The sequence below is a fragment of the Vanacampus margaritifer genome, chromosome 9 (assembly GCF_051991255.1).
Source record: "Vanacampus margaritifer isolate UIUO_Vmar chromosome 9, RoL_Vmar_1.0, whole genome shotgun sequence".
Taxonomy (NCBI): domain Eukaryota; kingdom Metazoa; phylum Chordata; class Actinopteri; order Syngnathiformes; family Syngnathidae; genus Vanacampus; species Vanacampus margaritifer.
In genome coordinates this window covers 28,050,980-28,078,129 of record NC_135440.1, presented here as the reverse complement: position 1 = coordinate 28,078,129, position 27,150 = coordinate 28,050,980, and the positions used below count along the sequence as shown (strand labels likewise).

The following is a 27,150-nucleotide window of genomic DNA, read 5'->3' as shown; positions in this document are numbered from 1 at the left end:
CAGCACAAATGGATTCAGCGCACAACAAAGAAAGAAGAGAAGAAACCCCATCAAACCTCATTAAGGGCAAGATCTTTGCCTGTTTGTGAATGTCTTGACCCCCCCCCCCCCTTTTTTTTTTTTAACAAGCGCAATCATATGTTCAACATAAATGAGATCATCTTACCTTCAGTGGCGTGTTCACCTTCAAGATGCTCCTCAAGGTGGACCAAAAAGCACACAAATAATTCAGAAAAAAAGGAATCTTGTCGACGAAAAACGACATCAAGTTGCGTCGTCTCGCGCATCTCTCCCTCCCTTCTTCACCTCCTTCCCTCCCTCCCTCCCTCCCTCTATTGCGCATCACTCCTTTCCTTTCCACGTCTTCTTTTTCGGACCCCTCCCCATGCAGCTTTCCTCACACACAAGCAGCACGCGGGGAATCTTCCACTCAACTTGTCCGGCGTGAAACAACAAGAAGAAGAAGAAAAAGAAGAAGAAAAAGAAGAAGAAGAAGAGGTAAGTAAGAATGTGCTGAATGCTTTTTCTCCGGACTGATGAAAATCCACGTGACGTCAGCTCATGGGGGCCACTTGTGCGTAAAAGTGCGCATCCGCCAAACACTTACTGCTTTGTTTTTCTTCATTTGATTTTCCCCCCCACCCAGAATCAGCCTCGTATTTGATTATTTGTGATGATTTATGTGGATATCAAGGAGATTTCTTTCTTTTCTTTTTTTTTATTTATCAGATTGCAGGCTCGGTCTTGGATGCTATACGAACGCATCCAGTCAAGGACACACACACACACACACGTACACAGCCTCCATTTTGTGTGTATGACATCACCGGCATCCGTGTTGTGTTTTATTTATGATTTTTATTTACGAAAACAGGAGCAGCCTTGGAGTGGCCACATCCAATTTCACCATGATGGGAATTAATTGTGTCGACGGCGGCGGTTGAAATGTTGGCATTCGTCACAATCGGTTTGCTGACTCTGCTTAAAGTCTCTTTAAAGTCAAAAGAAATGTCTTTTCAATTTGAGTCCGAACACAGTAGAGTGTTGCTCACCTGAATGATATAACAAAATTGTTGCTTCAAAATGGTGGGAAATGTGTGAAAAATGGAAAAATTATTACTAACACTAGAATTTAAAAATCCTTTGAATGGATGTGATTTGAATATCGGACATCATGATCGGTTGCACATGAGGAAAATGTGGTCAACTGACGTATTTCTTTTTTTCTTTTTTCTTTTTTAAGGGGGGGGGGCATCCACCACACGTGCTAGTCACAAGTTAGCTCGCAAGCTAACAAGTACATTACAAACGACTTATTTCTTATTAAACTGAGGACGTTTTACCTTTATTTCCTGTCCAGTTGAGTCCAGTCCAGTATGCAAACCCTCTTTGTAGTCAGTTTCAGATTCAGCTTCTGATGTTGATAAAAGTGCGATGCTGACATAATTGGACAGCAAAATGAAGAAATCACATTGTAGCGGTGGGAGCACGCTATAGTTAGCCAGAGCGAGTTTTGTTGTTTGTTTTTCAGCGTTCTGATTGGCTGACAGAGATGAGTGACTTTTCCAATCCACTTCTTATGGAATGTTGCTGCCAACTTAAATTATGTATGCAGAGTGCAGGAAAAGCTGTTGGCAAAATGGAACAACAACGCAACAAGATGCTGCGCTTTTTTCCTTCTCGTCGTTCCTTCGGCTTTGCAGAGTTCGCCTCAGCCGGTCTGACGAGACACGACAACGGCCGACGCTTGCAAATCTGTACCTGCGCGACATGTTTTGAATATTTACCCGGAGGATTGTCCTGTCTTGCAGCGCAGCATGAGTCGCCCCCTGGAGAAGGCGGTGGCCCAGAAGAAGGAGGCCATCCAGGCGGCCATGGACATGTTGGAGCGCGGCGCCGAGGTGGTGGCCAGCGCGGTGGGGGAACTCTTCCCGCTGTGCGAGGCCGCCGCCCCCGTCCTGCGTCTGGCGATGGACAACGTCCACAGCAAGGAGGTCTTCTACGTCAAGGAGCAGTTCCTGACGGTCCGCAACAGTCTGGACCTTCTGTCGGGCCAGCTGGAGGACATCGACTGCGAGATCAGGAAGGCCCGGCTGGACTCGCAGTACTTTGCCGTGGAGGAGAACCTCCGCAATCACTTCAGGAAGTACTTGGACGTCCTTGAGGCCAAGCCGCAATTCCGGGAGGTCAAGACCAAACTGTTCCTGGAGCATTTCTCCAGGAGCGGCGGCGAGAAGAACTTGTTTGTGCTCTACCACGCGCTGATGGGAAACAGCAGCTTTGGAGAGTCCGTTCTGGACGTGGTGGAAAGGTACGCTCGCTTTTACCGTCCCAACCTTCGATCGGCCAATAGGAGCTCTTTTCAAATTGGCAAACAGCAGGCGACTTTTTTGGTGCGCGTGACGTTAAAAAAAAAAATCTACAAAAAATGGTCAGTTTATTTTTGCTGATTTTTAAAAAAGTTCAATCCTAAAGGACAAGTAATTTAATTAAATGGGAGCAGCAAACAGATTGTTATATTTTCTAATTTTATTTTGCTGACACTCTCGAAAAAGTAAGCCAATTATGGATCAAAAGTGGACCGATCCGAACTTTCTGGCTTGTGTTATACAAAATGACCACATTTTAGGATCCAAGTAAAGGATCTGACCAATATTTAGGAGTTGTTTTACACTAAAAGATTTCATTTCTTGACTCAAAGTTGGGTCAAATCGACCCAAGCAGAGGATCGATCCATTTTTGACCCACAGTTGGGTTATTTTTGACCCAACTGTTTTTAAAGTGTAGGATTAGTGTTACTAGAAGGCAGTTGACTTTGTATTACAGATTAGAGTTCAGAGTTCGAATTGTTTTTGTTTGACCAGATGTAAGCGTCAGCTTTAGGGATCGGAGTCGGTTTGGGCGTTAAGAGAGTTTACTTTTTGGGTTACAAACAAGATTTGAGTTTCGGGTTTCGGGTGCCATTGTAAAAGTGCTGCCATGAAAAGCAGACAACATGTGAAAGGATTCTGCCGATGTGACGTGTTGTCAGGTACGTCTCCAGGAACCGCCGCCTGCTGGAGGACTTTTGCGTGCGCATGAAGGAGCTTCTGTGCTTGGGTCTCATCGCGCTGATGGGCCACACGGCCTTGACGCAAAACCAGCAGGAAGAACGGGACAAAATGGAAGACTGGAGCCATAAGATGGATGAGGTGGAGGTCCGCATGAAGACCGCCATCCAGTCCTGCGTGGACGCCTTTCCCGAGCAGGCCAAAATGGACGCCCAGCATCTGCTCCAGGAGAACCAAAGCGACGACCTGCAGGAGAGCAGCCGGCAGCTGCTGGACTTCCTGGTCAAAAAGTACCAGTGGGTGAGCTGGTCGGTGCGCCTCATCAACCACTCGGGGAGCGCCTACCGCAACTGGCGGGCCGGCGAGCGCTTCCACCACATGGCGGGCCGCAACTGCTTTGAGGTTCTGCAGGTCAACAACATCAACCTGGTGGTGTCCTTCAGTACCGAGCCCCGGCCGGTGCCCAGGGACGCCATCCTGGGGATGATGGAGGGCGCCGCCCGCAAGGGCAACGCCCCCGCCGTGGTGGACGTCCTGGAGAAGCAGATGAGCGGCTTTGTGGTTCACGCCGTCAGCCGCCACAAGGAGTCGGCGGCGGCGTGGAGCTTCCCAGACGATTGTCACTACTGGGAGAGGCACAAGAACGTCGCCGTGTGCGTACACGCCGACTGAAAGCGCAAAACGGGGATTCCGTGGAACCCTCAACACACAAACTCCGACTGCTATACCCTCACCCACTAACTCCCGAACCTTAAACCTCAAACCGCAAGCCCAAATCCCAAACAACTAAATCCCTGGCCCCTCATCCTAACATCCTCCAAACTCAAACCCTTTACCATAAACCGAGCATCTAATCATTAACCCTGTGACGCTAACTCACTAACCTTAACAATCCAACTGTAATTTCCTCAAATATAAACATGGCCCTGATTTTTTATCAGGCTCTGGAGGAGAAGAAGAAGCAGAATCTGTGATTGCGTGATTGTGAATGACTTCACCTAACCCGCTCGTCCTCTATACTTACTCGAACCCTTGGCACCCTCGTCACCCCCATGCCAGGTAAAGACATGATCAGCGCGGGTGTCGTTTTCAAAAATTCCACCTCAGCCCAAAAAGGAAACATGGCAGAATACGGGAGATGGATGGAGACCACCTTGCCAGACCTCCGTCGATTACAATTTGGAAACCTGCGACTTTTGCATTTCCAATTCCTGGGGTAATATTTGGAACCTGGCTCGAATGATGTGGCAGTAAACACTACTCTTAATCCCTCACCGTAAACCTAATCCAGAATAATTCAACCTTGATGCTAAACCTAACCCTGCAAACCCTAATTCCGTTACCATAACCCTAAATCCCAATCCCTTAACCCGATAATCCATATTTACAAACCTTAACCCTTTCCCTCCCTAACCTTAAACATAAACTCTACACTCTAAAAACAGTTGAGTTTTTTAAAAAAAAAGGGCGTGAAAAAGGGACCATAAAAAAGCCACCCAGAAAGTTGCGTCACATGAAGCCTTTTTTTGGACCCAAATGGGGTTATTTTTTGACCAACTGTTTTTAGCCTCTAAACATAAACCTACCGCCCAAAACTCAAGTCTAAAACACTAACGTGATCCCGCCCCCAACGCCAACACCCCCGAATCAAACCCTCACCCAAGTGGTGCACTTTGAAGAACCACCGACATTTCAAGCCATGAACTCAAATCATCTTCAAGAGCAGAAAAGACATTTGGGAGCACACTTTTATGTCCAAATATGATTTCTAATGCCACGAAAAAGTGTCGGCATTGATTGGTGTCAATAAAGTAAGCATTGAATGCGTTTTGCTTCCTGCCAGCGGACAAGTCGTTTATGGATGTGGGGAAGTGTTTAATCTCATCGGTTGCCCGCTTCCTCGCGGCTCAAATGTGATTGACGCCGCACCGTTAGCATCTGCGGCCGCTAATTGAATTCCCCTTCGCACCCGAGTCAGCGTTTCCCAGACCGCAGGCGAGTCGCAAAGTGCTTAGCTTAGCATGCATAGCATTCATTACCCAGACGCTTTCTGCAGTCTTGTGCCCGGCTGTAAAACAGACACTGAAAAATGATGCAGTGCTTTAATACGGATGCTTTCCATTCGACTCATTTAGCTGATTGGACCTTTGTCAACTTTTTTTTTTTTTTTTTTTATGTTAAAGGGTTGGCATATTCTATCCAGCCATTTCCTGTAGTTTGTCATGGTTGAGCCGGCACCGTGGACCGGTCCCCGGCCAATCGCAGCACAAACAAGCGTCCGCATTAAAGACGCCTGCGGACGATTACGAGACCTCCATGAAGCTAGCATGCTAACGCGCTTTTGGGATGTGGCAGCAAGACGAGAAATTCCGCTTGAGAATCATCATCTGTGCTTTTCTTGACTTTGTTTTGATTCCATTTTGTTTGCCGTCATGTTCTGTCACGTCAACTTGTTAGGTTTTAATTTGCAGCTTCCCGTGTCAGCCAATCAGCTCCTTCCGGCTACTCGCGTCTTATCCAGGTGTGACTCGTTGTCTTGTCAGTTGCCTTGGATTCAGCCTGGCTTCATGTGTTATGAAAATGATGATAAATAAATACCACAAGCCGCGCTGATGTTTTCCACCGAGAACTAGGAATTTATTTTGGTTTGTGAGCAGAGAGAACTTTCCAACTTTCGACATGGAGGGCAACGCCGAAGGATTTGTGAATGGTAAGAAATATAAACACTCGCATATGATATTTCTCGCCACGCCCTCCGATTCAAATGAGTGATCATAATTCAAATGAAAGAGTCGTCATGAGCAATTGCAGGATTCCTGGTTGTGTGCGCTGCGTCACGACAACCGTCCATTTCCACATTTTCAAACCAGCTCTCCACAATAACAACCCGCATCAGTCCAAAGGGAGCCATTTTGATCTTTTATTGCGCTATGTTCAGGTGTGTCTAATATTGCGGTGGCAGCAAATTGATTAGTGGCTGCACGGCCTTTGGCCAAAGGTAGCAAATATTGATCGGAGACGTGCTCTTTCCTTTTCTCCCGCTCGTTAAAAAGCCTCAGTGGCAACACTTGAAGGATCCAAACGTGCTCGCCAGGCAACAGTGTCGGCAGTTCAACACTTGCGTATAAAAAGTGAGACAAAATCTTTGTGCAGAAAAGGTCGACTCTTGACTGCCTGTTGTCAAGCATGTTTGATGGAATTGATCGGTTCCGATCCCAGCTGATCACCAAGAAATCAATCTGCATCACTATCGTCATCATATCAACTCGGGGTGAAAGTGTAGCTACAGTGATTGGCAGACAGAGGGCGCTATCAACTTAGCAGTTCCTCAACGTGTTATTATGACCGAGCAGCAGGCCTTCACGTGCAAAAAATAAAAAATAAAGAAAAGATTTGGACTCTAAAACGAGCAGGAAGTCGGTTAGTCATTTGGAAGAAAGAAACAAATGACAGAGAGAATGTCTTCATCTGCAGAAGCAGATAGAAGCCAATATCAATATTTCATAAGCAAAATGAAAGAGTGGATCGATGTGAGGCTCCTCTCGGCTCAGGATGATGTTATTAGGCATCCATCCTGCTCTTTGACTGATCCAATTGGATAAAAGGCCTTCAAGCCACGATGGCGTCTTCTTGAAAGGGAGATCGAGGACAAGTTAAGTGTAAGGTGGAGGGCGCCCCCTGCTGGCGAGCAACCAACATGCAATTAGATACAAGACTCGTGCCACAGGTGAATGCAACACACGAATGAGGTCTTCCGACAAAGCAGCTGCTGGCACGTTTTGGACGAGATGTCATCAGGTATATATATATATATATAACTAAGTATGCTCAATACCACTTTTTTCAGTCCGATACGATAGAACTACTACTAAGTACTGATAGCACTAGTGAAGGTTTTAAGAGCTGTCACACAAGGAAGTGTGACAGCTCTGACAAAGGTCCAAACTGTCAGCAAGTTAAGAGAATTCTCTCTTTAAAGTATAGCATTTTCTTTTAAAATTGGCCAAAATGAAATTGCAATTTTTTTATTTTTCAAATTTCCCGAGCGTAAAATGGCCACAAGAGGGCGGCTCGCCGATACCTTGAAATAAGGCCTCGGTATCTGTACTCGTCCATCCCTAATTTCTCCTCTTATGCAACTTTAATTTTTATTCTCTAAACACAACTTAATCCCTGTAATATTATGGGGTAAAAAAACGACACTTTTCTCAGAAAATGTCAATTCTCACCTGGTAATTACGTGACTTCATTGATTTCAAGTCAGGCCCTAATTAGACAAAAAGGACATTTTGCTGACTAGCGCGAATATCTTGTTTAAGTGAAAGAAGGCAGCGGAAAGTAAATAACTTAACGTGGAGAATGTAATTAAAGCAGCAAGCGGGCCCAAATGAATAATTGGATTGCGCATCCTGGTGGCGCTCCAGCAAAAGCGGCTCAACGGCAGGCAATCGATTGCGCTTCCCTCCCGGCCTTTTTTTTTTTTTAATCTCTTTCCTCTCCTGTCGCTTCGTATTGACCCGAGAGAGTGACGGATGACCGGAGTGGGCAAAGGAAGCGTCCTCTTCCTCCTCTCTCCTCTTCCCCCTCGCCCTCTGTTGACCCCTACGGGCCGAACGTGTCACTGCACGTCCTGTCCCGGAAACATCTGCGGGGACATCCTCCCTTAAAGCAAAAGTTTTCTGTTGAAATGTTGATATCGGATGACAGTAAGGTCGCAGACACAAAATTGGAAAATGTGTTTTTCATTAGGACGAGAAACTTTCTTAGTTTCTCATCCTAATGCAAAAGTTTCTCATTTGTCCTAATGTGACACCCCGCCCCCCCCCCCCGGCCTTTTTGTTGTTGTTAAACCAGTTATTCTAATGCATAAGTGGAAGGAAATTCTTTTCTATACTCTTTTTTTTTTTTTCTTTTTTCTTATTGAAGCCACAAACCGGTTTGTCCAGTCCAGTATTAATAATAGTAACATAATATTTGTCTTTGAAAGCTTCATACTTAGCTCGTGGCTTGTTTGCACACATCTAATCCCACCGGCGATATCCAAAAGCACTTCTATGACATCTCAAATAAACACGACGACTAGAAATGATCAAATCAATGAAAGTAACAAAAAAAAAAAAATCAGGAACAGACTACTAGAACAGCTGCACTTGCAAATGGCGGCAGGTGTGAACACAAGTTTGATTGTGATTGGTCCATCTGAACACAGCCATATCCTTGGTTTAAGAGGGTGTGGACACTTGTGCAACCACATTTCACTCATTTATTTGATTTGCATCCCCTCTGAAAATATTTCATTTTTGAATAAGTTGTACAAATTACAGGTGACTTTTAATGGTAAAAGTTTTCCAATAATTGATCATAGTCTCATTTTTTGTATCACAAAATTTAACAGGGGTGTGTAGACTTTTGTATTCACTGCGTGTGTCATACAATAAATGATGGCCCCTCTCGCCCAGTAATTCACGATAATATTGCACAAAAGAAATGACCTGGAAGTCAAACCTTGAGTCTTCTTAACAATCATATTCACACGTTATTTCCAGTTTGCATTTGTTGATCTCGGCCGGGGGGGTTGGGGGAGGGCCGGGGGGGGGGGGGTCACAGGGGAACACTTTAGCGGCAGGCAGGAAACATTAGATGCTGGCCAAGGTCAAAGAGATAAAAGCCAGTCAATAGAAAAACATTCTCTATGTCACTTAAACAAAGCAAAAGCGACTGTTCCCACTTGTTAGACGTCCACCAGAGATCATAAAAAAAGAAGAATGTTTTGTGCCATTTTCACTGAAGCGACCCCCTTCGCTCCCGGCTGTTTTGCTGTATTTGGACGGATTTGCAAGGTCCACATGGAAAAACATGGAAGCTGCCAAAAGAAAGATTAGAGTCTCTTCTTTTGTCAGGAAAAAAAAGTTTATTTGTATCTTTTTCCATTTTGCAGCAATTAACATTAGAACATAGCTAAATTTCATCAATATTCACAAACCTGAAAAAAAGAGCTTGATGCAACATGGCCCTGGCTGATCTCTTATACTCTGCTGCCACCTGCTGGCCGTTTTGTTGTAATAACTACCATATCTTTAAGTCACCTTTTCATGTCAGAAACTCTATCAAAACCTTCCGTATGCTCTAGTATAAAAAAACAACATAACAAAACGCATAAATACGTTTTTGGGAGTGAAGGACAAAGTATTAAAAAACATTTATATGTTTTTGGGTTTGAATGAGTTTAAAGTGGTTGTCAGTACGCCCTCCAGAGGATAAAATTAGCAACAGCAGTTACCGGTACGCAAAAGTTGCAGTTAATATTTGGCTATCCCTTCGCGGCGGATTGGACTCTGCGGCGGACCGTACGTTTGACACCCTTGTTCGAAATGGACTTGCCTGACACTTTAACAAGCCCTCGAAAAAATCGCTCCCAAATGTGTGCTATCGCAGGTCAGGTATCAGAAAGAAACAGAACACGTGACCACATTTGACCAAAACAACTTGTGACGCTGCGTCAGCGCCTGTCACGGCGTACGGGCCGACACAAACGTGGCCTTTCATCCGGACGGCGTGCCGTGACCGAGCGATTCTTCCGGCCACCAATCGCCTGCCGTCGCTAATGTATGTCTTTAGGGCTCTTCCAGTCGGCTCAAGTTGAGGAGAGTGGGTGCGGTTGCCGTGGCAACCAGCTGCCAACTACAACAAGGCCGGTTTTGTCTTGGGGACAACCGGGCCGAACGCTCCCCTTTTCACTCCCCCCTTTCCTTTCTCACGCTTTGCATCACACACGGATTCTTCCGTTCATTTGGGCTTTTCCCGTCCAGTGTGTTAGGAAAAGAAATGATTAGCTGACAAGTCTGCATTAGTAGACTCATGAAGTTCTACTTTGTTTCTTCTCACGTCGTGTGTTTGTGCCAGCAAGACCCCCACTTGGGAGGAGTGTTTACAGGATGTTATCTCTTTCTGTCCCAGTGTGCCTCTCGCTCCATCCACTCGTCTGGAATGCTGTTAAAGGACGGAGGAGTTCCACAGGGGGCGTGACGAGATGCACCGGGGGGAGGGAGGGAGAGAGAGAGAGAGAGAGAGAGAGAGAGAGAGAGAGAGAGAGAGAGGGAGGGAGGGAGGGAGGGAGAGAGAGAGAGAGAGAGAGGGAGAGGGAAAAAATCCATCCGGCAGAGGCTGGTGCTCGCCTTCCCAGCTGGATTACGGAACAAGTTGGAGGGAGTCTGAGAAGGTGAGCTCGCTTTTTTTTTTTTTTATTCCTACAACTGCTTCAGCACTTTTTAGCTCCAACTAAAGAAAGTGAAATGGAAAGAATTAAAGCCTCTTGTTGCTTGGTTAGTGGACTTTGATCAGTCAATTCGAAGGTGAGATTGGCTTCAATTCTCTTTAACAAAAGAAAGGGAAAAAAAAGAAAGTGAAAAGGAAATAGTTGTTCTGACATTTGAAGATTTGAAAGAGAGCTTTCAATGAATCCTTACTTAATTGGTGCTTTCAGGTGCATTTTGTATTGAAAAAAAAAAGTGAGGGAGAAAGAAGGAATGTGAAATGGAAAGAATTAAAGCTGTAACATGCAAATCCAAATGCATTTGGACCTTTCAAGGTGTGGATTTGATGCTCAATTTATCTATTCATTCACCCTTTATTGTTTCATTTAGCAGAAAAAAGTGAAACTGAAAGAAAAAAATAAGGCCTTTGGTTGATCTGCCAATGCATTTTCGACCAGTGACGACGTCTGCGTGTTGCTGACGTCACACATGACGTGCCGGCAAGTGGCCTGGAATGTTCGAGTGGAGCGCAACACGAATCGTTTGCGCTGCCTTTGTGTCAAAAGTGCCTTTTTTTGTTTGTTTGCGGCCTTTAGCTGGTTGAAAACCTTCAGGCGTCGTCGTCGTCGTCGTCGTCAGGGGCCTCGGACCGTGTGGAAGGGTGGAGCTGTGTCGTCACGGTGGGGAGGGAGGGAGGGAGGGCGATGTGAAAGCTGCTAAGGGGGGCGAACTCGCTAACAAGTGCCTCGCCTTTTCAAAAAAAAAAAAAAAACTCCTTTAAAAGAGCAAACTTTTTTGCCAAATTTTGGATTGAAATGATGCGCAATTGCTCATATTTTGTGTTGATGCCTGTTATGAACGCGTCTAAATGAACTGAAAGTAAAATGACACCGAGTGACCTCATCACTGCAACATCGCACCGGCTTTAATGAACCCTCCTGCCATGTTTGTGTGCACAACATGGTCCAAAATGGCACCTGCTTTGTCAGCCTTCAAAAAGGAACGAGAGAGAAAGCACAGGGGCCGCATTCCTCATCATTCTCAAAATGTTGCTTCTAGTGGGAGAACATTCTTCCGATCATGTTTTCCCCCTAAAAGTGAAGAGTCGATCCGAGCAAAGATAAAAAGCTATTCCTGAAGAATCTTCCTGAGGTGAAAACTGTTAAGCGCAGGAAAGTCATCATAGGAGTTCCCCAAGCAGAGGACAAAATGGCGGACAGAAGAGATAATCTTCAAATGATGGATGACAGTCAATTTATGAAATACCAGAATTGAGTTGACATGTTGGAAATGTGAAAATGACCAGCATGGCAATTAATACAGACAAATAAATCAAAACGATCACATTGTGAGGAGTGTGCAAGTTGGGCCGAAAGTTAGCATCTCACTGAGGTGAAGGCTTGCACGTGTTTGCCAACGTAGCCGTTGCCAAGACATTTTTCAAAATGTTCAAAACAAGAAAAATGCTTTGCAACCATTTGCAACATTTACAGGGGAAGTCGAGCCAAAACTGTTCTTCACAAAAATGCTTTCCATGCAGCCCCACTCGTCTAAACACGACATTCTGATTAATATTGCAAGTATCCATCTCAGGGGGGCGGCCATTTTGTCACTTGCCATCGACTGGAAATGACATCCTAGTTGCATAACGACCAATCGCAACTGAATTTGCAGATGTCACATGACCATACTCAGACAGCAGGTGAGGCTTGATTAGTGACTTGAGCCCCGAGCAACTGTGATGTCATTTTCAGTCGACAGCAGCTGGCAAAATGGCCGCCCCCCGGGATGAATAATAACGGGTTGATTTTGCGGCTTCATTCATATTCCACAGACAAAATTCCTCAGAAGGCCGTGTTTGACTCATGGACAACATTTTGTTGTAAAGAAAATGTTGGCGTTGACTTCCCCTCTAATTTCATAGAATTTCAGGACCATCCTTTTGACCAAAAGTGTATTATTTTCTGAGCGTTCAGGGTCAACCAATCACAGCTTTCGAAAGGATGACTCATCCCCAGCAACCGGGTCAAGCTCACCTCCCTCACCAAGATAAGACTTTCTGTCCATTCCTGCCTCACACTTCTCTGAGAATGTTATGGAATTACTTGTCAGATTAGACGGGTTGCCAGGAATTTTTAGGTTACGTTAAGAGCTCCTTGAGAGGATTGTCAGAAGATTTCAGAGGCCCAGATGGGATTCAGAAATACAATGGGAATGTCTACACTTTTTTTTTTTTTTTTTTGCTTTAGTGACAATGGTGTCACTTGGCTGTTATTATATTTAAAATGTCCTGTAAATGACGAAATAGACAACGTTTTAATGATGTCTAAACTACTTACTACTAATTGTTTTACTAGAGTACATAATCATTTTACCGTATAAAAATAATTTAAGAATTTTTATTGATTTATTTTAAAGAATTTAACAAGAGTCTCCTAGTTTTGGATGCATAATTCTGATATTAATTTTAATCTATATCCCAAAAAAGAACAAAAAAATAGCAAGAGCCTCCTAATTTATTTTATGTTTTTAAAAAATATTTCTGCAGAGTTTTCAACATTCAAGTGGGTCAATTTAACTCGCAACATAACAGGAACCTTCATTTGTATTTTTATTCTATAAAAGCACACACATGGCAATGTACATTGTGTGTGTGTGTGTGTGTCAGTGTGCTTTTATCTTTGCTACATGGTAGGGCCCATACAAGCGTGTTTTACCACCATTGTGGGGACCGACTTGAAACTGTGGGGACATTTTGCTGGACCCCACAAGTTCGGACCTCTTTTTGAGGGTCAAGACTTGGTTTTTGAGTTCAGGTTTGAATTGGGTTATGGTTGAGGTTAGGGTAAGGAATGGGGCTAGGAAATGCATCATGTCAATGAGATGTCCCCACGATGATACAAAGACAAATGTGTGTGTGTGTGATTACAAGGTTGCGCAAGTGCGTTGCCGAAGGCTTTTCATTATCCAGGCTTGGGTGTGCCTCTTTCCCTCCGACATAACACGGCCAGCGCAGGCAGTTGAAGCGCAACTTAGATCATCTCCCTGGTGTCCTTCCCCAGCCGACACGATAAGTGACGTGCCGGCGCAGTAAAATCCCCCACCTCGTTTCGTCCACTGCTAACATCTGTGTTTGCGCTGGCTGGCCGCCATTGTTACACCATGATGGTATCCGTGTGTGTTTGTGTGTATTTTGTGCCGTGAGGGTGCGGCCCGATGCCGACGTGTGCCGACGTGTCCCAAAGTAGGTTGTACGTGTCGGCACGAGGTCCGCTTCTCGGAGTTCGTACCTGCCGGTGACTTTGGTGAGAGGACATGTGGTGGAAAAGTCAGCGCACGTTTTGGTTTCTGGAGTGTCTGTCCACCAAAGGAGTGTGGAACATTTTTTGCCGGCTGCCTCATGTCAGAAAACGTGTCCCGACGTAAGCTGCTCAGAATTGAGGACTGATTCTGTCCAGCTATGACTTAGCAGCTACCAAAGCCAAAATCCAAGCCACCCCGCAGTCGAGGGGGTGGGCTGAGTCATGACCCCGCCCCCAGACGAGGCCAATTGTAACAAGGTTGTTGACTGACTTCCACTTGGTTTGAATTAGTGTGGAAAAATGTCCTAAAATGTCTCCTTTAAGTGTCCCCCTTTGGTCTCCTTTCAGGAACGTCCCCGAGTGCGACGGATTGATTTTGTGGCCGTTATCTAGCGGCCGTCAACTGGCGCAACCATGGACAGCGTGGCAAACTGGCTGCTGGACAACAAGGACAAGATTGAGAAAGGGGTGGACATCATGGGGCAGGCGTCGGAGGTTCTGGCCGCCACCGTTGGCCAGCTGCACCCCATCCTGGAGGCGGTGTTCATGGCCTCGGCCGAGATCCTCAGCAACCCGGAGGGCAAGGAGGCAATCTACTTGAGCCAGAAGATCGAGCAGGTCAACCAGAAGCTGGTGGGCATCCAGAGCGAGATCGACCAAATCGCCCTGGAGCTGCAGAGGACGTCGATGAACAAGCAGAACATGGACCGCGAGGCTCACGTACTGGGCCAGTACGAGAAGTTCCAGGAGTTCATCAACGCCAAGCCCAGCATGAAGGAGAAGAAGAAGGAGAAGTTCATCAAGTATTACGAAAACACCGAGGCCGACTTGAACTTGGACGCCCTGTACAACGCCGTCATGGGCGAGAACACGGCGGGCGACCCCATGCTGGACACGGTGGTCACCACGGAGCAGAGGAGCCGGCGGGCGGTGGAGGACTTCTGCGCTCGGCTCAAGAAGCTCTTTGTGGTGGGCCTCATCGCCGTCATGGGCTACGCCGCCCTCAAAGAAGGCGCGCTGGAAACGGGCTTGATGACCAAGTGGCAGGAGCGCATGGTGGCGGTGGAGAAGCGCATGAAGGCGGCCGTGGACCACTGCACCGACACCTTCGTGGACCAGGCCAAGCTGGACCTGGAGGACGTGCTGAAGGAGGAGGCGTGCGCGGTCAGCGAGGACTTCACGCGCTCGCTGCTGTCCGCGTTGGTCAAGAAGTACGACTGGGTCAAGTGGTCGGTGCGCGCCTTCAACAACCGCGAGCGCATCTTCTTCTACAACTGGCTGGCGGGACGCAAGTTCCACGGCAGCGGCGGTGCCAACTGGTTCGAACTGATGACCGGCAACAAAATCAAGGTGGTGGTGTCCTTCTGCGTGGACCCGCAGCCCATCGACAAGACCCGCATCTACGAGCAGATCGAGCGGCAGAGGCTGAAGGGCAACATGATGGCGGTGGCGCTGACGCTCAACCGCTGCTTCCCCGACTGCCTGGTGCACGCCGTCAGTCACTACAAGGAGGTGGTGGAGTCCAACAACTTCAGCGTGGAGTCCTACTACTACGGCAAGCACAAGCGGGCCTTCCTTTGCGTACACCCGCAGTAGAAGCGGCCGCCCCACGGCACCAATGAATGTTCAACCGAGTCAATCCATTTATTTCGTCTCAGGCAATTTGGAGACCCGAATCTCAATTCAAGCGGACGTGATAGTGTGAAATCAGCAAAGTCACAGTGGTCAAACTCAAGGTCCGGAATCTGAACGGGGAAAAAAAGGTTCTACTTAAAAATGAATAAATGAATTTGTTCTTTTCATTTTTTTGCAAAATTGCCTTTAAAAAAAAAAATATAGATATTTTATTTTTACCAATTAGTTAAACCAGGATCCGATTCTGATGGTATAACTGAGCAAAAATACAGGCTTACAATATCAGGCTATTGTAATTACAGTACAAAAAACATGTTTTCCTTTGACCAGTAGGTAGATTAGTAAACATATAAAAAAAAAAAAACATAAACAATGTAACTGTTATGGCATCAAAATAGAAAACGAGTAGTTATATGCTTTGCTCTTCTGCGCGTTATGAAGTAATGTCAGGGCGGAAACGCACTTCCGTTAGCCATGCTAGTTAGCTGCCTCGGTAGCAAATCGATTATATTTATGTCACCAATTGTAGACACGCCAACTTCTGTAGCTGGTTGCAAACGTTCATTTCCACACAGCGCTATATTACTTTTATTTTGAATGATATCGTATTGCCGCATTTGGTGGCCACTGTTTGTGAGTATATATTTGCATATCCTTTGTCTACCAAGCCATGATAAAAGTTGCCCAAATATTTTTGGGGGAACGTCAACATGCTCACTGAGGCTGATTGTGGCATGTAACAAAAATGAGTTTGACAACCAAAATACATCTTTTGTGAGCTGGCAATTTCACAAAAAGTGTGTTTGTGTTTGCGGCTGTGGATCTGTTGCACTAATAACATCCATTAGCAACATGTTGTGGAATGTGAAAAATAGTGCAGTCACACTTGTTGTGAGAAGGCTAAACAGCATCCAACCTCTCCTTTAGTGGTCCAATATTTCCAAATCAAGTCTACATCAGCCATGTCCGTTGTTTCATAAGCCAACAAAATCTTGCAAAAGACGAGCATGTTTTAGCTTAGCAGAAATAGCCAAGAGGCAGCGAGCCAGACTTCCTGTTTACATAAACATCACGTCGCAGCATTCTTAGGATCAAGAAGATACAAAAGGCCGAATCCCACATATTTTCTTGTCCTACAGCAAGGACTTTTGATTTTCAAGGTCAAGCTGACACACTTGAATCACTGTGATGTTTGTTTTTATTGTCAGTGTTCTTAACGTTGCCCTGTATTTCTTTTCTGATTCAACACATTTTCCTTCTTTTTTTTTTTTTGGAACAGTGTAATGCACAAAAACTCATTCCATTAAAAGTACAGTATGCTGATTTTTAAAAACACCTCATTGATTTGTCGTCTGATTTACAAGAACAATTCTCAACAAGTGTGAGGAAGCAAGCCGAACCCGTACTTGTGATCTAGACTTTCCTTCACATTATTTTGAGACTTTTACACTCTTTTTTTAAAATTAATTAATTAATTTATTTTTAGCCTTGCCTGCCTGTCAGACCTTGACTCTTGTCATATAGGACATTCAGCATGTCCATTTTTATTTATCTATTTATTTTCCATTGTTTGTATTATTTGGTCTGTTTGTTACTAAGCAGACAACTTCCTTGTTCAAGGAGAACATTAGAAAAAAAACAGGACTATTGACAATTCCGTACATTCGGGCATTTCTGATATATTTCCGCAATGCAAATACTTCATTTGCATTACACGGTGAAAACAAACGGCTTATTGTATTGCTTTTGCCTGTGACTAGCATACAAACCAGGCAGATTGTTCTCTTACTCAAATTACATTTCATCACATTTAGAAATCAAAATAATCTTCACAAGTCAAATGACAACGATGCAAAGTCCAATGCTCTTCGATGGACGCAGATTTGGAGAGACTCGGTCATTTCACCGAGTAAGACCGCCATTTTGACTTGTGACGGCAGCTGGGAATTGTCATTAGCATTCGAGCATCAGGATGAATTTTCCAAAGAAAGTAATCAATTTATCATTTACATTTTTTTACTAGTGTAGTGAATATAATCAGGTTCCCTCTTCTTCCCGGAAAAGCAGTCAACTCCGTGGACACAGACTTGCTGGATAGTAGAAGTTTATTTCTTGCAAGTCATATATCGGAAATGCTGCAATTTGAGGTTTCCCTGCGTCAACTGGGCTAGCTGTCTTTCAGGATTCAGTCATGTGCTTTCATTCCAACATGCTGCGTTTACTGTGTCAACATTACTATTGTTGGCTTCTTTACAGTTTCCTATTTATGAGACGCTCCCATAAGACCAGACGACATCTACTGAAACCATAATGTTATTTAATGTTGTGGGTAATTTGGTGGCTGGTTTGTAGGTTGGGGGCAGGCCCGATTTTCACAGTAGTCTTTGGTTGGTAGCACAAACACAGAGTTGGTTTACAACCGGGCCCAAGAACCTCTACAGAATGAATCATACATTTACAGCGGAATGTGCAATTAGGAAACATTATATCAGCAGGTGCCGCATTAAGCTAGCAGGCTACTTCAAGGTCCACGGATGATGATTTTAGACAAACAGAATACCATTTGTACAAAGGGTTCCGTCAACTCAAAGCAGCAAAAATGAAAAACACTGTCAAGCAAAAGATTTTAAAACTTTGTTTCTTTTTGAAGAGCTGAGAGCTACTAAATCACTAATCAACTAAATCCTTCATTGCCTTTATGTTTGTTAGCTAGCAGGCAACTTCCTGGTTCATGGACAACATTGTACTCCGCTATTCAAATTCTGAGGTGGGGTGAGTGTATGTCATGACTCATGATCCAGTTAAAGATATCTCTCCTCAATTGATAATCCCTACATGTGGCTTTTCAGAGATCTTAACACATGAATGGCAAAAGTGAAATGTCGTAGCAAATATCGCTCATTTTAGTTTTGAATTAAACCAAACTAAACTGAATTGCAAATGAAATTGACATGTACAAGTTGTACGTTAATTCTGGATAGTCAAAAGTAGCTTTTAAATGTTCAATCTGCTAGTTCACCAAGTGGGTGGAGGACCGCGTGGGGTGACGTCACCTGCTGTTACCTCCTAAAACGGGTAGGCTTCGATCACGTGACCAGAACACGGAAGCACCCCGTGGTGGACCAGTTTGACGTCTCCTGTCTTCATCTAAACTTTTTGGGGTTTCTTTTAGAGGAGGTGAGTACTTCTGAATCACTAATTAGAAAAGTATTTTCCCGTCTAGGATCGCCGTAAAGCTGGACGACGTTTTAAAAAGGACTTTTATCGACTTTGTTTCGTTCTCTCGTTACTTGATCGATGGTTGTTGCGCTTCTCGAACGCTTTGTGCCTCGTGTAACGAAATGTTTTTAATTTGTTAGAGTGGCTTCGTTTGCCAACGTTAAGCTGTTAAAAGTCAGCACGTTGATAGTAGAACGACATAAGACGTGTTTAGTCCAACTTTTCTGGGCGTTGGTCGCTTCAGCGTTTGTTTATGACGTCATCACCTTCCGTGTTTCGCTGCTTGTCTTGTGTTGATTTTGCGTGTTCGAAAAGTTTTGCTCTTGTCTTGTGCGGTTTGAACAATCTTGTTAACATGTTTTGTTTGCCTCTCAGCTTGTCGATCGATGCCTTGGCCATTATGAGAGCTCATTAACGGCCTGTTGGGGTTTGCTCAGCTCTCCATTAAGTGCCAGCGGATATTGTTTTTTTTTTTTTTTCTTACGCCACTATGGACACTTTGACCATGTAATATGCACTATTACAATTCTTTTGGAGGATACACACATTGTACGCCGTGACAAGTTGCATTTAGAAACAACACGGAGAATGACACTCGTTGCCAGTTCATTAGGTACAGTTAGATATGTGGCGTTAACGTCATAGTCCACCTGCTGGGTTTTGTTTCTATTATTTTGACACTCGTGTTTATTGTGACCTAAAGATCAACACAACCCTCCGGAATGAAATGCAGGTGAACCCTGCAGCCAGCAAAAAAAATAACATTAAATACTTATGATGGGTTTAAATTCTACTTTAATTAATAATTTAATTGTTTAATTCATTTTAATTATATATTCACGTTTTTTTTAAATATATATTGTGCAGTAGTTTAAGGGGTGGAAAGTGTTTTAATTATCAATCATTTTAATTATTCTACACTGGTAAATTCCTTTAAAAATCATCATCATAACTCTTCTTTTCTTACAAATTAACTGATATAATTTTTTGAAAAGCAAATTATAGTTAATACAATTTTGATGAATAAAATCTGTTCTGGTGTGCTCCAATATTTTTCTGGATTTAACTCTTTGCCTGCCAGACGCTTTCAGAAACGGGACGTCGCCAGTGCCAGCCGATTTAAGCATTTTGAGTGATCTTTCAAGGTCCACAGAAAATGTTGTGTTTGGACTATGGAAAGACACATCCGACCAAATGAAAGATTGGACTCTCAGCTTTCATCAGAAAAAAAAGTTTGTTTCTACCTTATTCCGTTCTTCAGTAATCAACAATAGAAAATGGTTACTTTCACCGAAATTCTCTCTTTTGAAACAAAAAACGGAGAAAAAGAGCTTTTTGTGAAACGATGTTATTTCATGCACTCTAGTGAATTGTACACTTCTTTTTGTCCATGAATGATGCCACAAACACCTAAATAGTGCTTTACTTCTGTAAAACGCTTTCACCAACAATGAAAAAGTGTTTTTTGATTGCAAAATACGTTTATTTCCATTCAACAGTGTAACAATTTGACAAAACAATTTCGCAAACTATTTACAAATGTGTGCAACTGTGGTACTATTTACAATTATGTGGATGTTTCAAATACAGTTTTTCCTTTTGTAACGCTCTCCTGCGTGCAAGGAGACGCCAGGACTCGCACATCAGTTTACTTTCACTTTCACATTGGTCCGTTTTGCGTGCAAACGTTACACTTTCTTGACGGCCTTTTTTTCCGGGAAATAAAAAGCAAGTAGCAGACTGTACACACTTCCTCCGATGAATATGCATTGGACTCGGGGCACTCTCCGTCGTCCGATCGAACGTCCGCCTGCGCGTGCTCGGTCGCGCTCCGCGTTACGACACCGTCATAGCCGCCGCGTCAGCGGTTCCAATTTCGCCGTCAAGCTCGGATTCACCTTCATCATCATGGATATCAATGTACTATTTTAGCGTTGGTCGATGCCTTTCGTCTTGTAAGTGTAGAGCTGCTTGCAAACGCTCGCCATTGCCCGTTCCCTCCTCCATCTAGCTCCATCTAACGTCTTCTACTGCCGCGTCAATGCTTTCCAACCACGGAGTCACCATCATCTTCATCATCGATGATGATGATCGTCATCAACAATGTGCTTTTTTAGCGATGCTTTTGGTCTTTGAAAAAAACGGCTCTGGCGTTAGCTCCTCGCGACCGGCCGCCATTTTTCCTTTGTTTTCCATTCTGATCTCCTGCTCAACGCTCTAGCTCCGCCTCTACTGACGCCCACCCGATCTTGTCAAAAGAGAGTCATCGCTGCCCTCTAGGGGCCAAAAATAGTCATTAGGCTCAAGAAACCTGCTTGAAACTTTCAGGAGAGCTCCGCAAGCCTTCACAGCACCCGTTTCAAAAAAAAAAAAAAAAAAATGGGAGGACGTTTTTTAACGTCTTTGGCGCTCCTCCGTAGGTTTTTGCAGAACGTCATTTAACGTCTTTGGCAGTAAAAGAGTTAACTTTCAATTTTTAAAAAAAAAAATAATAATCAAATGTATTTAACAGTGCAAAGTCACCCTTAAAATGCAACACTTGATTATTGGGTTGAATTTGAGTTATCAAATAGTTTAGCTTCATTACAATGGTAAATTATAAACGAATTAATCACAACAAATGGTATCGTAATGATGACTTTTCAAATGTTTTTTTCAGCCAGTGTTAGATTGCTTTCTGCTGTGTGTACGACGCCTTCTTCGGCAAACCTCATATATATTGAATATCTGGTTGTTGTTTTTTTTCGAAACTCTTTTGACAAATTCATGGAAATATCCCATTAAAAAACCTCCATCTTACAATATTGAAAAATTGACACAAAATCCTTCACTGAAAATAAATCTCTTGTAGTGTTGTGTCATCATGTACCTAATGAAGTGTCCTCGGGTGTAGCATTTCAGGCGAGACGTGGCGGTGATATAAGAGCTCTGGATCAGAGTACACTCAATGTCCATCATCTGATGGTAGCTAGCTACACACGGCAGACTTGGGAAAAAACTAACAAAACTGGGTGCCGTTTAATCCCCTGGAGCAACACAGGCGGACGGGTTATTTTCCATTGCCTAGTTGCCATGGTAACCTGCACCCTTTGGTCCAGCGGCTTTAACCTCCTCTCGCTTTCTCGCGCCTATTTGATTATTTAGAGGCGACTTTTTGATATTATCTTTTTCATATGCAGTCATTAAAGTGGCTGTGATATTTTGTTGAGAATCTGGAAGAAGTATAGCAAGTGCCAATTACATTTAAGAATACATACAAGTACAAAAGAATTAAGGCCAGTGAGAGGTGGCCTTAATTAGTTAGCATAGCATTAAGACTGGAACCAAGTTAACCTTTTAGTCAGCGTTGTGACAGAAAACAACCGTTTTTTCCCCCACCAGACAGTAATGCAATGTAGAATGTTAGCTTAGCATTAAAACAGGAAAAAGAGGGTATTTTCTTAGCTGTGTTTCATGAAACCAAACCCGTTTTTCAATAGGCTGTATCATTTTGTAGCGTGTTAGCTTAACATTAGGACTAGCAACAGCTGTACCTTTCGTTAGCTTCGCTACATGAAAGCAAACGTGTGTTCATCAGACAGTGACTGTGGAGCAATGTAGGATGTTAGCTTAGCATTAAGACAGGAAAAGGTGGGCGCTTTGCACTTCTGGCTAGCAACGGAGCTAGCATGTCAAAGATAGGGGTGCGCCGATTTATCAACCCCGATTTCCTTAGTTTTGGGGGATCGGCCAATCCCTGAAATATAAACCGATCTTTTCCACCGATCTCGTCTCCCTCCTCAGAGGTCTGAAAAAGTCGGCCACTGTCCTCTTCTGCTGAGATGACAAATTTTCATTTCAGAGAACTACTTCCTTTGCATTTAAAACAATCCGTTTGTATTATCTCACATATATTGTTCAATGTTTTCCAATTGAATAAGACTGGAACTCTGACGGTGTATGCTTGTTATGAAAAAAATCAAAATCGGGATTGGCGGGTTAGACTTTTTAAAAGGTCGGAGATCGGCCAGAAAATTGTGATCGGTGCACCCCTAAAACTTAGGCTTGTCGTGCGTACGCCATGCATGGAGTCGGTTCGGCGGCTTCTTCTTAAGGTCACTTCAATGTGACTTGAGTTGTTTTGATATTTTACCCTTGGACAGAAGCGACTCCAGAGATGGCCGATCAGCTGCAGAGGTTCGTGGCGGAGAAGAAGAACATGGTGGAGACGGTGATGGAGGTCTTCGAACAGGGCGCCGAGGTTGTGGCCAGCATCGTGGGCGACCTCTTCCCGGTCTTCTCCATCGCCGCGCCCATCGTCAAGCTGGCGCTGGACAACGTGGAGAGCAAGGAGGCGGCCTTCATGAAGGAGCAGTTCCAGAAGGTGCGCGACCGCCTGGACGCCATCTCGGACCAGATGCGGCAAATCCACGAAGAGATCAAGAAGAGCGGCATGGATGCCACCTACTTCTCGGTGGAGGAGAACATCACCAACCAGTTCCGGAAGTACATGGACATCCTCAACGCCAAGGCCAAGTTCCGCGAAGTCAAGAAGAAGCTCTTCCTGGAGCATTTCGACAAGACCGGCGGCGACAAGAACCTGCACGTTCTCTACAACGCCGTGACCGGCGACAACTTCTCCAGCGAGTCGGTGCTGGAGATCGTCCTCAACTATGAGGAGAAAAGCCGCCGGCCTCTGGAGGATTTCTGCGCCCGGCTGAAGAAGCTCTTCTGCCTCGGAATCATCGCCCTACTGGGCCACGCCGCCCTGAAGGGCTACGACGAGGAAGACGCGCTCCTCAAGGACTGGCGCGAGAAGATGAAGGCGGTGCAGGAGAAGATGGACGCCGTCATCCAGGACTGCGTCGTGAGCTTCCCCAAGCAGGCCGAGCTGGACGCCAGGCGGCTGCTGAGGGACAATCCCGCTTGGACCAACCAGCAGGTGGCCGACGCCATCGTCACCAAGTTGAGCAAGAAGTACGACTGGGTGGGCTGGTCGGTGCGCGTCTTCAAGTCGCCCACGGGCCTCTTCGCCCCCAAGAACTTCCACTGCCCCGTGGGCCACAGCCGCTTCCACGTGCCCGCGGTGGACGACAAACTCAACGTGGTGGTGTCCTACAGCTCCTCGCCCGAGCCCGTAGATCACGCCCACGTGCGCCAGCTGATCCAGAGCCAGAAGAAGCTGAGCGCGGTGGAGATGGCCAAGCTGCTGTTCGAGAAGGTTCCCGGCCGATGCGCCGTCCACGCCGTCCAGACCAGAAAGGACCTGGCCTGCGCCTGGAGCTTCTCGCACCAGCTTCACTACTGGGAGGAGCACAAGAACTTGTACGTGTGCCTTCACTCGGCCTGACGGCTCCGTGACGTCCTGCCTCCACGCCTTCATTCTGACGCACCTTTCTCCTTGTGTGCCTTAAACGCATCGTTTGTCCTGGTAAGCCAGTTTCTCTCTGCAGCATCACATTTAATGGAAAGTCTGACGTGAGTCGATCCGTGTGGTCAAAGTCTAGTCAAAAGTTTTCTTGACAATAGCATGCGCCCCCGCTAACCCTAAACACAGTCATGTGATGAAGTTTGCATTTGTGGAATATCAATGAAGCCGCAAAAATGCACCCGTTTTTTATCCATCTCGGGGCGGCCATTTTGCCACTTGCTGTCCAATGAAAATGACATCGTCACATGACCAAACCCAGCTAACTGGTGAGCTGTAATGGGTCACTTGCTCAGCCCTTAGGCTCTGTAATTTAATTTGGTCATTTTTATGCCGGCAGCAAGTGGCAAAATGGCCGCCCCCTGAGAATGAATTTTTTTTTTAAACGAGCAATTTTTGCTGCCTAACTCATATTCATCACAATAAAATGTTTAGACAAATTGCAAAGAAATGTTTGACTTGACTTGAGCCAAGTCTGCCATTTTGTTTTAAAGTGGCCATTTTAGGATCAAAATGTGATAACACTCCACCTCCAAAGCCAGATTCAAGAAACAAGATGATATTTGGTAGCCAATCTATCATAAAAGCCTCAAAAGACACGGCAAGTCACTCGACACTTTTTAGTTAGAAGCGGCCATTTTCTTCCCACTTCAAATGCGGACTCTGCCGACTTTTTTGTTTTTGTGATCGTGCGATTCTTGAGCATGGCTGAGAAGTTCGATGATTGGCCATAAAACGCACATTTTATTGAGTCCTGTTGTGACTATTGTTAGCACGCAGCTAACACAATCTAATTAGACGTTGTTCAATAGTTGCTTATATCCTCAAGAGGTACGATTTGTGCAAATTTGTACCTATGAATGTATGTGCTCTCATTAACCACTTTGATCAAAGCATGTATTGCGTACTGACGCAGTTTATCATCCGGACAACATTTTCTTTATATTTACCAGAGATTGTTAAAAGTATCTCTCTCACGTAGTTCATTACCGTGTTTGCTGCTTGGCGTTTGTACAAAAGAATAAATATCCAAAATTAATATCATGTTTTTTGTGTGTTGTGGTGGCTTTAATTCACAAAACAGAATTTGCCTCACTTGCATTTCCAAGGAGGAGGAAAAAGATATTTTGGCGAGCGTGGAAACACCCTGCCGGCTCTATAATCACGGTTGCGGCTTTTCTATCTTTGTCACAGAAAGATGCGCGTCATGTTCCAAAAATGCAAAACAAGGCAAAGTAGTGTGCGTTCCGGTTACGTACGAGACGTACGCTCCTCAACATGTTGAAAAGAGGAGAAAATAAAGCACTTCGCTGTCAACCAATAATTCTTCATACGCTGCCATTTAGGTCGACGTCAGAACTTAAGATTTGGTGCTTTCTGGCGATTCATCGAAAACTTTGCTACCAGGCTCTGAACATGCTGGCGGGATTCCGCATCGATTGCACACATGAGTGCCGGATGCTAATATTTGATAATGCTCCAGGGAGTGCATCTGGTTTCATGGCCGGTCGGACAACTTCAGGCTCCGCCCTCACCCTGAGTTGAAAACTTCACATTTTAACCATCACTCGCATTGCGTTCAAAATTGGTTGCGAATTGTTGAATCCGGCACGACAGCCTTCAAATAAAAATGTCCAACAAAGAGTGCCTTTGGCAGCTTAGGTTGTACTTTGACTTTTCGGCGTTGTGTTACGGTCGACACGACAATCAGACCACGAGTGCTACATTGTATTTTCCAACATTTGGGATTGGTGAAAAATTGCACCTTTCAACCCAAATGTCTGTTTAACCTCAAACATTTCACAGCATTGATTCTCTGTCGATGTTCATGCTCATGATAAACACATACTGGACCTTGCATCAATCGGACGCTGGTGCGGGATGCTGGCATTTTCAAAAAACATCCAATTCAAACTAAAACGTTAGATTAACTTTCGCAGTTTGACAGCATAGCTTCTATTTAGATTTTCCTGCGTCCAGTCATAATGAACTTTCCTGCAAGATTTCGTGTCGATCCAACCTATCGTGCCGGACGCATATATTTTCTATCCCTCAAACCGTTTTTTCCCTTTCTTACGGCCCTGACAAAAGTGGACATTGGGAATGTTGAATAGGTGCCGTGATGCTTTCCATTTGAGCGCACAGTCGGCGCATTGAGCTGGCGTCAGTCGTCGGGTGACGGCAAGAACGCGGACAAACATCACGAGCAGTGGCGAGGATGCGCCCGCCTTGCGGGACGCCAATTGTGCCGACGTCGCTGAATTCAACTCGCTCTAACCTCCCACTCGGCTCATTCGCTGCCAATGGACGGACTTTTTGTCACTTGGGGGGGGTTGTGATTGGCTGCCTTGTGTGTGGGCGGGGCTAAGTGCAACCAGGGAGCTTGGCTAGCTTTAGTCATGGGCCCGCTTGACAATCGCACCCTTTTGGAGTCCATGGGAAATTTTGGAGTAATGTTGGAATGTGTTGTGTGAATAGGTTGATATCCCCTTTATCGGTTCTCAAAATGTGGTATGGAGTGGCTCCCTCTAGTGGTCTGTGAAAGAATGACTGAATTCAGGTTACAATGACAAACTTTTTTTTTTTTAATATATATACACTACAGTACATGTATTCAGTACAACTAACTGTTACTTCTAATATTTTTAACCGCCATGCATCTTTTGGTTGAAAAAATCTATAAAGGTTTTAATTATTTTGACACTACTGATGACGACGTCAAACCACTGCCTCCCTCAGGTGTTCGCGTGCGACTTTCTTCACTAAAACAACCCTTGACGTTTACGGAAAATAGCAACAGTGGAGCCGTGTTTATGGCGGGGGGACACATTTGAGACGCAATAGGTGAGAATGTTAAAAAATCATTTGGAAAAATGGTATGATTTCACATCTCTTACATACATTCTATTCATTCAGACATATTCAAAGTAGACGAGTTTTGAAAGCATATTGTTACACTCTCGTGCGTAGCAAAAGTCTGAAACAGTCGCTGAGGCTCTCGGGTCACTTTATTCTCTCGAACGGTAACTTGGCGCACGTTCGTTCCTTCCAAAGCTGCGATCGGCCGCAGCTCATCATTTGAGCCGCTCCACGTTTGAGCTCATAAACGTCGCGTCCTTCCTGTCGTCATGACGACGACGCCACAGACGCACTCGCCACAAAGCAAATAAGGAGTGCTGCCGCAAAGCATGCTGGGAAGTGCGTACGTGCGTGGCCTCACGTGGCTCCAGTATTGTTGTCGCTTTGTTGCTGCCGAGAAATGCGAGTAAATTGAGGAAAAGACG

The 27,150-nt window shown here is 44.9% G+C and overlaps 3 protein-coding genes across 3 annotated transcripts; all 3 read left to right on the top strand.

Moving 5' to 3' along the window:
* Positions 1–360: 360 nt before the first annotated feature.
* Positions 361–10,080, top strand: LOC144058208 (protein rapunzel-like). Its single transcript, XM_077576539.1, has 4 exons — positions 361–498; positions 1,812–2,311; positions 3,032–5,760; positions 10,008–10,080. Exons 2-3 carry the CDS (start codon positions 1,818–1,820, stop codon positions 3,720–3,722), a joined length of 1,185 nt encoding a protein of 394 aa, XP_077432665.1. The 5' UTR covers positions 361–498; positions 1,812–1,817; the 3' UTR covers positions 3,723–5,760; positions 10,008–10,080.
* A 70-nt stretch (positions 10,081–10,150) lies between these two features.
* Positions 10,151–16,575, top strand: rpz5 (rapunzel 5). Its single transcript, XM_077576540.1, has 2 exons — positions 10,151–10,269; positions 13,954–16,575. The coding sequence occupies exon 2, from the start codon at positions 14,020–14,022 to the stop codon at positions 15,199–15,201; it is 1,182 nt and encodes a 393-aa protein (XP_077432666.1). The 5' UTR covers positions 10,151–10,269; positions 13,954–14,019; the 3' UTR covers positions 15,202–16,575.
* Positions 16,576–18,271: 1,696 nt separating this feature from the next.
* rpz4 (rapunzel 4) lies at positions 18,272–24,910 on the top strand. The gene is made up of 2 exons (XM_077575760.1): positions 18,272–18,417; positions 22,602–24,910. The coding sequence occupies exon 2, from the start codon at positions 22,616–22,618 to the stop codon at positions 23,786–23,788; it is 1,173 nt and encodes a 390-aa protein (XP_077431886.1). The 5' UTR covers positions 18,272–18,417; positions 22,602–22,615; the 3' UTR covers positions 23,789–24,910.
* Positions 24,911–27,150: the final 2,240 nt, after the last annotated feature.